Source organism: Durio zibethinus, chromosome 4 (genome assembly GCF_047325235.1).
Source record: "Durio zibethinus cultivar Kanyao isolate XHJ-2024 chromosome 4, ASM4732523v1, whole genome shotgun sequence".
Taxonomy (NCBI): Eukaryota; Viridiplantae; Streptophyta; class Magnoliopsida; order Malvales; family Malvaceae; genus Durio; species Durio zibethinus.
In genome coordinates this window covers 16,328,313-16,340,533 of record NC_143165.1, presented here as the reverse complement: position 1 = coordinate 16,340,533, position 12,221 = coordinate 16,328,313, and the positions used below count along the sequence as shown (strand labels likewise).

Sequence of the window (12,221 nt, the reverse complement as noted above, 5' to 3'; positions counted from 1 at the left end):
ATATGTATATATTTTTAAAATTTTTAATTTTTTGAAATTAAAATATATTTAACAAAAATTTTAATTATTTAAAATTATTGATTTCTACTTTTGAAACATTTTTATTATTTAATTTATTTTACTTGTGAAATCATAAATTTTCCTATGTAGTAGTTGTATTTTAAAAAAATGTAAATTAATAAAGAATTTTATTATGATCCAAAATATGACAACCTTGTACACTTGTTTGAGTAGAATTTAAAAAGAAATGTTAGAAGAAATTATAATATATTTAACAATTTTTTTAATTCTAAAATAATTATTATTTTTATTTTTTAAAATTATAATATATTTAACAAATTTTTAGTTCTAAAATAAATTTTATTTTTATTTTTTTTAAGTAATTCCACAAAAGATTATAATTTTTCCAAAAATTGTAGTCTAATGTACTAAACAGAGAAAAGAATAGACAGAAAAATACTAAGTTTTCTAAAAAAGGTCGTAGCCTAATGTACCATACAAAAGAAAAAAAAAAGAATATACAAAAATATTATGCTTTCTAAAAAAAAAAGGCAGTCTAATGTATTATACAACAAAAAAGAATATAAAAAAACATATATTTTCTCAAAAAAATCATAGTCTTAAAACAAAAAGATTATAATTTTTCATAAAACTATAGCCTAATATACAAAAAGACTAATTTTTCATAAAACTATACATATACACAAAAGACTACAAATTTTCAAAAAATTGAAGTCTAATATTAAAAAAAACAATTTTTTTTTTTATATATAAACAAATTAGCAATTTACTTGTTTACAATAAATAATTTATTAATAAAAAATCTAAGCTATGTTGCCTTCCACTATACATTTGACTGCCTTCCTTGGAAGTTCAAAATATATTCTATGTCAAAAAAAAAAATCCCAAATACCCTTGAGTAATCGATCCAGGTATTTGCTTTATGTAGAATAATAATTAGACTTCACACACAATTTGATAAAATATACATATACATATTTTTAAAATATTTATTTATAAAATTATTATTTAATATATAAATAATTTAAATAAATTTAAATTATTTATTAATTTTATAAATATTAAATAAAATAATTTACATGTTGTATAAATAAATAATTTAACACGTTCAATAAATAAGTAATTTAAATATAACTCTTTGTCATGTGTAATTCACGTAACATCAATTAATATTATAATTAACGATAATATAATAAAAGTTAAAACATTAAAAAAAATTTTAAATTATTATTATTATTTTAAAATAAATCATTATATTTTTATTACATCTAAACAAATTTTTTATTTTAATTTATATTTAAATAAATCCTCATTTTACATGAAAAATAATTTATATTAAAAGATTATTTAGATATAAATTAAAAGTTTAAGATTTATTTAAAAATAAATTAAAAATTAAAAACTCATTTAAATATAATAAATTATAAAGGTCTATCTAAATAAAATTTTAAAATTTTCTTATTATTTTTATGTAAAATATCAATAAATATCTTAAATTCTCTTAAAAACATGAAAATCTCTCATTTTATTTCAGCTGAATCCAAATATCTACCATTTCTTGAAATCATTAGATATAATGATGAATGGAATCAAATTCCCAATATAACTTATCCAACCAAACACCCTATCTAGCGATGATGTAAGAATCTTTTTCGGTCAAAAGGGTCAACTATTATTTTCTAGATACCCCAAACAGAAAGTTAGTGTGTGCTTGGTTTAAAAAAATAAAAGCTGTTTTTTATTTTTATTTTCGTAAAAAATAGAAAATGAATTAGAAAATTTGTTTGATTAAAAAAATAAAATAAAAATTTAAAAATAAAAATAAAAACAAGTCAAAATAAAAAAATTGTTTTGATTATTTTCAATGAAAATTTAAAAGAGGAAATGAAAAAGTTGAAAATATGCAATAAAAAAAATTATTTTGATTATTTTTCATGAAAATGGAATGGAGGAAAAGGAAAAGTTGAAAATATGAAATTTGAAAAATTTTTATTTTATTTTGAGACAAATTGCTAAGGAGCAGGTTCGAATCTTGAGATCTCCAAAATAATATTTCTACAATCGTAAAACCCAAAAACACTTACAAAAGTAGCATGAAAGCATCCAAATTTTCCGGATTCGAATCATGAGGTCTTAGTGCCTAACCGGTCACCACTTGTATTGCTTGAAGTCTTGAAGTTCCCACTTGCTTCGAAATTCCCAGCATGAAAGCATCCCAAAAAAAAAAAAAAAAGTAGCGTTTTTTGTGGGTTCATTTTTATTTTTCATATAAAAATTGAGTTTTTTTTAAAAGTTGATGATATTTTATCATTATATTATAAAATTTACAGTTATTGAATGATTAATAAATTTTTTATTTGAATTTTTATGTTTATTTTAATTATAATTTACTTTTATTATTTAATTATATAATTTTAAAAGATGTAATTTATTTAATTGTTATTTTAATATTTTTTATTTTAAAAATACACGTACCAAATATATTCTCACAAATTTTATATTTAAAAATAAATTTTTATTTTATATAGAAAACATATCTTTTAAATTTCAAAAAATAAAAAATAAAAATAAAAATATATATATTTTCATAAACTAATCGCAACCTTAATGTTTCCAAATTGATTTTTGCTTCTCGAAGATACCTTCACTTTCCTAGCCAAACGCCTCCAAATATGGTGACGCCACAGATGATGTACGAATCTTGTTTTGAGCGTTCACTATGATTTTCCTAATACCCTAAAACAGAAAGTAAAATGTTTCCAAATTGATTTATGCTTCCTTTATCGTCACACTACCATCTTATAAAAAAAGTGACGTACATTTTTGCCCTTTTCATTTCTAGTTAGTGTTTTTGTTTGATCAAACAAAAAGGGTAAAGTTTACTTAGAAAGAAGGGAGAATGTCAGTTTCTCAGTGCTGCTCAAACCCACCAACATTGAATCCTCGAAGTGGAGTTGGTCATGTTGAGGAGCTTGCTGGGTTCATGACTTATGTCACTGGATCTTTTGACTCCAAACTTGCTGTTCTTCTTGTCTCTGATGTTTTTGGTAATTACCCATTTCCCCCAAAATTTGCCCGACTCCAAGCTCTTCACTTTTTTGTTCACATTTCTGCTTCAGTCTTTAATTTGGGTTTTTTTTTTTCTTTTGTGTTTGAACATATTCTATCTGGCTTTTGTTTGAAATTGATGATGCATTGCCTGTTTCATTGTTCAAACAAATTGGTAGAGCAGAAGGACGTTAGGGGTGCTTGTTTCATTGTTCCTCATCCATCTGTAACAGATTTTTTCCTTTATCATGGTTTTGGTATTCTTTTACTATATATTTACTTTCATTTAGCATTGTTTCTGCAATTGTATGTCTTTCCTCCATGAAAATGTTGTCCTCATGATCATGATAATCATGGCCATCATCTCGATTATCTGCTAATTTCGTTGTTCTTGTCGTGGCTCTGCAGGATATGAGGCACCAAACCTAAGGTAAGACTAATTCTGCAAGTTAACCAATTTTTGCTGATGTTTTGCCTTTATTGTCTCTTCTATGACTCCTGGAAAATGTAGTCGTTACTTTAAAGATGTTACTTTTCAAATCTCATATTGATACTTGTTCTTCTGTGGGACAGGCTGTCCCAAATCTGTGTTTCATTGGATTTCGAATTCCATGTTTTTGCTCTAGTTTTTACTTTTCCATTCAAAAATAGATTTTATTATACTCTTTTTTTTTTTTTTTATCTTGAAGAATAATTGAAATCTTCTGGTACTAATATTCCCTGATACATTTTGTCCTTAGGTTTTATTTACTTACTCCTCTATTGCCTGCCTCTTTTCCTAAAAAGTACATAACCATACTGAGATAACTGGCCAGTGAAGGAAAGAGCTAAAATCTAGAGTTCTCATTGACAATTCACTTAGGCTGTTGCTCACTGTGTTCCCATTGTTATTATTAGCTCTTAAAGTCATCACATTAGTATTATCACTCTTTAAGGAATTAAGAAATTAATCTAATCTGCCCATGTTAATTATGGAACCAAAATTTTCATCTATCAGCATATCAATACTGGAATGTGTGTAGTGTATTCCTTTGCTTTAATACCTGTTTGGCATTGCGACTAGAGTTGCATTTGATCACAATTATTGAATTTGACGGTAAATACATTGCCCGAACAAGTTAAAATTTGCAGTAAATAATCCCAATCACAAGTGATTTAATCTTAATCACAAAAGCAGGTAAAAACTTGCTTTTGCAATTGCGTTGAGAGCTTTCAAATGCAATTTTATATTACACTCTCCAATCGGAATCACAATGCCAAGATAGGCCTTATTATACTTATATCTCAGGCAAGGCTATTATAACAGAAAAAAAAAAATTTTTTAGTGGTTGGAATAAACAGTATAATAATTCAAGTTTTTAAGATAGAAAGGCGACATAGCAAGGCTGTTTGACATACTGAATGCTTCTGGCAGTCCATCAATGTGGTCGCACATCTCATGACATTCAATTTTATGACTCACCGACATCCGGCGAAAATTGTATTAGATGATATATCTTGCTTCCATTTTTCAATAGTTGTATGGATTGATTGTTCTTTTATTGAAGTGTTCTCTCCTATCGATGCTGGTTATTCTTGGCTTAAAATGTGGAGTGACCTCTCATTGTAACATTTAGAAAAATGAAAATAACTACTTTTGATATGAGAATACGGATTCTGAAAATTATAATTTAGCAAATTAAAATTTGGCATGCCTCTAACTGATTTTTGGTGCAATTAGATTATTTTATGGGATTGTGATAGTATGGGAGTGAGTCTGTGGTAGGGTGGCTGGTGGCATGACATCAATTTATTTTAACTACATAGTTTGTTCTATCTAGCAGCTAGAGTTGAATGGTACAAGCTTCTGGAGCTAATTTCAGTTGCTTTTGATTGTATAGAAAACTTGCAGACAAGGTTGCAGCTGCTGGGTTCTATGTGGTGGCTCCTGACTTCTTATATGGAGATCCCTATGTTCCCAAGAGATCTGGTAGACCTTTAGGTGTTTGGCTAAGGGACCATGGAGTGGTTAGTGGCCTTTTGACATATACCTGAAATTGTTTATGTCTAGTTGTATAAGAAAGGACCTTATTTGATTCTTAATTTTACTCTTTTTAGTTCCAATTCTGTTTTAGACTCTCCTAAATTTATAGAATGTCTTTAGTTTCTTTACAATTCGATGTAGGTTTGATTTTGAATTTACGGGGTGCATTCTGGCTTTGTTCACCACTATAGTAACTGCTATTTTACTATATCTCTTTACCTAGACAATAATCTAATGCTTAATGTTGCATCACTTTTGAAGTTTTATGCTCTGAAGCATTGCAATTGCTCTTTTAGGATAAAGGTTTGGAGGATGCAAAGCTAGTAATTAATGCTTTGAAAAGTAAAGGGGTTGCAGCAATTGGAGCTGCTGGCTTCTGTTGGGGTGGTGAGTTTTCATTTATGCTTTATGTCTTAAGTGGTTTCATTAGCATATCTTTACTATTTTTAGACAACCATGTGCTGTACTTTTGCAATTGCATATGATTTAACTATTTTATCTTTTCATCAGTTTAAGGATCACTTTATTACCTGAGATGGCTAATATTAAGTCTTTGGGTTATCTCAGCTAAAGTTGTGGTTGGACTAGCAAAGGATGCTCTTATCCAAGCAGCTGTGATGTTACATCCTACATTTGTGACTGTGGATGATATCAAGAGTAAGATTCTAGTTTTTTGAATATTTCAATTATGATTTTCTCATTTCATTAGCAAATTGTTTTTGATTTAGTGACTTTAAGGTTAGGTCTGCTGAGCTTTAGGGTGGAACATCCGGTTGAACTCCCTGCGAAATGTTTTGCATAGGCTCTTGCAGTAGGATTCAGTTTATTTTCAGTAGGCCATATTGCCTGAGCAGTTTCTAAATGATTAATGTCATTTTAATTGAAGATTCTTATACCATTTTAGTCAAAAAGATTCTCTCTTGCCACTGTAACTGTTGTGTAAAGTGTCTGAAAATCTTAGTCACTCTAGACCTACTTGCCCAAATTCAAGAATATGAAGTTATGGCTACCCTCTCTCTTTTCTCTAGTGGTTCTTATTTTGACAACCCATTTTGAAGAATCAGGAAGAAGCACAGCAAGGCACATATCTGAAGTCAACTCATCAATGGTCCGTCAATTCACCATCACAATATTTGTAACCTAATACAATTAGCAAGATCATTCCACCGTCCAGAGATGAGAAAACCTGGCCTTATGTGATGATCGCCAACAGAAACTGCATGTTGTACAGTATTGCCAAAATTCTTCTGTCCTAGAATCAATAGTTCTTTTTCCATAAACTGTAGCATGAAACTGTTGTGATGATACTTACTCAAAAGTTGAAGTTTAGGTTTGGTTGGTGTTATTAGCTGATTCTCTAAAAGAGTTTTTGTATTTTACTAGGATTATTTTATCATATAAAGATGTATGTTGCCGTATACTATTAGAATCCCTTTTGACTTGAAAATGGATAAAATATATAGTTTATCATAGCATATCAGATGCCAGATCTCTAGAAATTCTCTGTGGCTTTAATACTACTTTTTCTTTATAATACTTATGTAATACCTCCATTGTAGTATTAGCTATTACTAACTTGGATGAGGGCATTAAACCTTTGCTGTTTTTTATATTGTAGGGCAGTGTTTCACTGAACAAATACCCATGTACAACTTTTATACCAAGCCAAATAGATCATACTTCCTTTCTGTGATTATACATTTGAACTAGTATAGGCTTGTAAAAACAATTAGATTCTGGTGACCATGTTACTGAAAAGGAATTGTTTAACAGATTTGGTGCTTTGGTGCTTTGGTGCTTTGGTGCTTCCCTTTCTCTCATAGTTCTATGTGGTGTGGGTGGTAGGGCAAGTGTACCTTATTACTAATGATTATGTGCAGGTGTGAAGGTTCCCATTGCGATATTGGGAGCTGAGATTGACCAAAGATCTCCCCCAGAACTTGTGAAACAGTTTGATAAGATCTTAAGTGCTAAACCTGAGGTAAGAAGGCTTGGTGCGTGGTCTCAATTTACTGTCAGTAGCTGTCATCTTAAAAAATTATTGGCTGCTGTATGTTCTCTTTATTGAATAAGCCAAATAATTTGGTAAAAGTTTGTATTTTCTATGATCTAGTCAGATTTTCGTTCAATGATAAAAATGCGCTTTGACATTTATATTTTCTAGAAATGAGGAAATTCTCTCTCCTGTATCCTTTCTTCACTGCTGCAAGCATTCATATTACAATTAGATGATATCCTCTCACTGGCGTTGCATATCACTGTTGGTTTTTCTTATTCTTGGTTAGAAATTTACTTGTAATGAACAGTGACATTGAGTTACATTTCACTCAGTCACACATATTCGTAAAACACATATTCAAATTGATGTCTAGGTTTTATATTTTCCATATTATAAGTGCTGTTAACTTAATGTGTGTCTTTGTCCTTAGTTGCTGAATGCTTGAACCTATGCATCGAACAAAAGCTTAGTTGTTGTTAATGTTGTCCTTAGTTAATAAATAGCTGGTATTATTTCAAAGGCTTCTATGGAAATACGATAATGCTAAGTCTTTGACAACTGGTTGTGAATAAGTTTTAAGATAGTGGGAGTAATAGGTAGTAGTAGCTGGCTATATATGTCAAACGACCAATCCCCAATGCCCACCACATTTTTGTGGGGCCCTGAGGGGTGCCCTTTTCTATCATTGCCTTGCCCTGGAAGTCTGTTACTTATCAACCAAACAAAATACCACTCCAATTACTTGGGTCTGGGTATGGCTTTTTCCCAGTCCCTTTTTCTTTTGGTCTATAGTTTATCCATGGCCCATTCAAATTTGGGACTTTGAAGATCTTGCTTCTTTCAATCCTAGGGTGCAAGTGGCCATAGGTCTGTGTCTACATGTATTCTTCACCTGAAGTTTTTGTTGTTCTCCCGTTAGATCCCCAGGCAAACTGTTTTTTCCAGAATCTATTGAATTACATTCTTTATGGACATTTCATCACTACATTATCTCTCATTATCTCAGTTACAAAGTAACTTCTTCATTTTGCAGGTTGATAGCTTTGTGAAGATATTTCCTAAATGTGCTCATGGATGGACGGTCAGGTACAATGTTGATGATGCAGCAGCTGTGTCGCGTGCAGATGAAGCTCATCAAAATATGCTGGAGTGGTTCACCAAGTATGTTAGGTGAGAAACTTACCTGATGATGGAATTAATGTGTATTACCTAGAACTCTGTTGGTTTTAGTGTTAAATGGCTGTGAATATGCTAGTGTTTGCAAAGAATAAGAAAGTGAATTCTAATGCAGTGTGCCTTAACTACGTGGGTGAGACTAAACATTGTAGCACGGGGAATTGTTGTCTATATTGTTTCTTTCAGCCTATGCATTGAAATTTCTGCCACATGACTTGACGTGAATTATGTGCCTAGGGCTTTGCCGCGGACATTACAGCGTGCAAGTTGTTTATAATTGGACCATGTGGAATCCTCAGCTGCAAGAATGATAGAACATTCTACGCTGTTGAATCGGTAAAAGGGAAAGAGTGGGAATCATGTTATGTCTTGATCTCTGATCTCATCTTTCTTATCCATTACAAATTCTAAGAACCACCGCGGGAATTCATATTTTGAAATAATGTTGGGATTATACAGTGAGGGTTCCAAACTTTTGAAATGTCTACTATAAAGCAAAAATTATTTATATTACTTAAAATTCATGAATGTGATGTAGATATCGAGCCCATTCTTTCCTCCTACACAAATGATTGAAGGAAAAAAAGAGGTGAATTGGACCATTCAGAGTCAAGAAACTCACCAGGGTTATACGCGACGGCTTCAACAGACTCATCTCATGGCTGTAAGTAAATAGTTATGAACAGAATTTTGTTTGGAATGAAAGCTTGGTGTCTATACTAAATTATTCCAATTATGCATTTTGTTGAATAACCTTATTTTCGGTCTTTTATTGACTGCAATCCAACCCAACTCTTGTGATCTATTAGTTTTATGATATATATGCTTTTGTCATTTTTTAACTTTTTTTTTTTATTCTATATTACGATTTACATTAAATTTTACATCTAATCCGCTCTTCATATCTTTAAAGGTGCATTCTCACAAAAGATTTTAAAAGCATACTTCCTATATCAATATGGGTGCATTCATAATTTATCTATAAAATCTTCCTATTAAAATCGAACTGTTTAATAAGAAAATATAGAACTCCTTTAAGTTTTACCGTAAGATTAACTCTTGTGATTCATGAGTATTTTGTTTCGGATGTTGTACATAAATAAATATATGTATTAATATATTTTTATTAAAATATATATTATTATTATTATTTAAGTAACACAATGAAGTTTAACAAAGCTTAGCCTCCTCCCCTTTCCAACTCCAGAATGAATTCAAGAAAAAGACGCCACAGCAGCAGAGCCAAGAAATACACAAGCGGGTCTTTACTTCTACCTCATGAGATTGTTTATGATATAATTTTGTCGCTGCTAAGTCTCTACAACGATTTAAGCTTGCATCCTAGCATGTAGTCGTTCAATATCTGATACTAACTTTGCTATATCTCAACTCCATCGAGCAAACGCATCTCAGAGTCAATATTTTTTGGGTTAGGCAGACAACAGCCAACCGTAATATACATTTGTTACTCTATTCAATAAACTCCAATGGATCGTCGAATTTTGAAGTTTTAACGTTTATGCCTAGGTAGAGTACATAATTTGAAACACAACATGATTGTATCATTAAAAAAATGATACGAAAAAATTTAAAATTTTAATATAAATTATATATAAATTTAATAAAAATAAAAAAAATATATATATTTTGTATTTTACATATCAACTTAAATTATAATATGATAATTTTCATTTTATACACATTTTATATGAAACAAATATAATATGTATACATGAATTGTGAAGTCTATGCCAAAAGCAATGACCTCCAAATCGACCGTGCTCAAATCTTGCTGTTTTATAATGGTGTTTGTTATTAATTATAGTAGCTGATCTTATGGCATCCGTAAGGTATTTTTTATGGAATCTATCAAGCAGTATATACAAAAAGGCCTATAGTTATTTTTCGGATGAGGATCGTTTTATTTCAGGACTTGGTTATGAGTCCACCCGGAAACTATAAGGGAATACTAGTTTCTCGTTATATTAGGGGATCATACACACTGCTTTCAGAATGCTTTGACTTTATTAATTCCAGGTCGAACTATTGATGATGTGGAAAGAAGATACGCCTATAAAGCTTTTAAGCTACTCTAAAAACCATACAGACATGGAGGTCGAAAATGAAACAGAGATAGAGAATGGCGCATCATAGGCTTCCATGGGGAACCAGAAGGAACGAGCCATAAGAGCTGCTACGTAGCTTAACACAGGTTTCATCGAAACCTTGGTTGTGCTATGGTGAGTTCAGTGAGCTCATGTAGGGTCATGAAAAAAATGGAGATCAACTTAGACCAGAACACCAAATGAAGGGTCGCTCAACATGCAATAGAGGAAAGTGGCTTAGTAGATATGGGGTTTGTAGTAAGCTAGTTTCGTTGGACAGAGATAGGGAAGCACAGTCCTTAATTCGGAGAGACTGGATAGAGTTTTAGCAAGTGAAACATGGAGTACAAAATTTCCTCTGTACGTTGTGAGACATTTGACAACATCGGTTTCAGACCATTGTCCTTTACCAGTCAATAAAGAAGGGCATAAAGAAAAGAAAAGGCAAAGATATAGAAGGAAGACGTTTTTCTTTTAAGCATGGTGGAAAAAAGAGGATGGGTGCAAACAGGTTGTACAATCAAGTTGGAGGAAAGGTGTCCAAATTAACTTGGTTGAGAAAGAGTCAGAAGTTGGTGCAGAATTGGTAAGATGGCATAGCGAAAAGTTCCAATGAATTAGGAAAGATATTGATAGGTTAAAGGACGAGATGCAATTTTTTCAGAGCCTACCTACAACAGTTGAGAGTTTGGATCAGGGGAAGAGTGTTAAAGAAAAGCTGAATTTGTTACTCGAAAAAGACGAGGCCTTTTGGATGTAGAGATTAAAAGTGAGTTGGCCGGAGGATGGTGACAAAAATACTGCTCTTTTCCATGTACAAGCCTCTATAAGAAAGAGGCAGAATATCATCAATGTATAAGAAGACTCAAATGTAGTTTGGACAGAAGAAGAAGAAGATATCCATATAATTTGTGTTGGAGTTTTTCAAAAACCTGTTTACGTAACAAAGAACTCACCATTTTGATGTCATTCTTGAGACTGTTGAAACCCGAGTAACGGACGAAATGAATAATTTTCTTTTGACAGAATTCAAGGCTGAAGAGACATATAAACTCCTCAAACACATGCATCCCATCAAAGCACCAGGTCCAAATGGTATGCCTGCTCTTTCCTCCAAAATATTGGCATAATGTAGGTCTTAACATTGTTCAATTTTGCTTGTCTATTTTGAATGGAAAAGAAACTTTGGGTAGGATTAATACTGCTAATATTATCTTTATACCTAAGGTTGAAAACCCAAAATGTATATCTCAATTCCGTCCGATAAGCTTATGCAATGTCATCACAAGATTATAGCTAAAACCTTAGCAAATAGGCTTAAGACTTTCTTGCCTTCATGTATTACTAAGTTACAGAGTGCATTTGTACCAGGGACGGTCATAACTGATAATTTTCTTATGGCTTATGAATTACCTCACACTTCAAAGTCTAGAAGACATGGGAGACAAGGGGTTTTTTGCTTTAAAATTGGACATGAACAAAGCTTATGGTCTTGTTGAATGGAATTTTCTTCGGAGATGATTTTGAAACTTGGGTTTCATGCTAAGAGGATGTCCTTTATTATCAACTGTGCTACCACTTTTTCTTATTCTTTTGTTATTAACGGTAACATTACAGAGGAATTTACATCAGCTAGAGGTCTAAGGCAAGATGAACCTTATCGCCTCACTTTTTCTTGATCTGCTCAAAAGAGTTATCAACACTTATATGTTAAAAGTACGTAAATTTAAATAACGGTCGCGATCACGTTTTCGAATATAACAGAAATCATTATAGTCACTGCAGTCATCGTGGTCATGAATTTTTTTTTACATAATTTATTATAAATATAATAATTATAATTATAATT

At 31.2% G+C, this 12,221-nt stretch overlaps 1 protein-coding gene across 17 annotated transcripts; it reads left to right on the top strand.

Annotated features, from left to right (window-relative positions):
* Positions 1-2,632: 2,632 nt before the first annotated feature.
* Positions 2,633-11,850, top strand: LOC111288005 (endo-1,3;1,4-beta-D-glucanase-like). 17 transcript variants are annotated; one of them, XR_016341647.1, is made up of 10 exons: positions 2,660-3,068; positions 3,249-3,326; positions 3,478-3,499; positions 4,950-5,076; positions 5,389-5,479; positions 5,660-5,749; positions 6,973-7,073; positions 8,125-8,261; positions 8,806-8,931; positions 10,305-11,850. XR_016341647.1 is itself a non-coding variant. In XM_089759792.1 (9 exons), exons 1-9 carry the CDS (start codon positions 2,921-2,923, stop codon positions 8,837-8,839), a joined length of 828 nt encoding a protein of 275 aa, XP_089615918.1. In that variant the 5' UTR covers positions 2,661-2,920; the 3' UTR covers positions 8,840-9,109. The 17 variants fall into 17 exon arrangements, 8 of the variants coding, with proteins under 8 accessions (XP_022734478.2, XP_022734479.2, XP_089615923.1 ...); XR_016341646.1 differs by lacking the exon at positions 10,305-11,850 and adding an exon at positions 9,475-9,767 and having other exon boundaries at positions 2,661-3,068; XR_016341645.1 differs by lacking the exon at positions 10,305-11,850 and adding an exon at positions 8,505-8,628 and having other exon boundaries at positions 2,671-3,068; positions 8,806-9,109.
* The last annotated feature ends 371 nt before the right edge of the window (positions 11,851-12,221 follow it).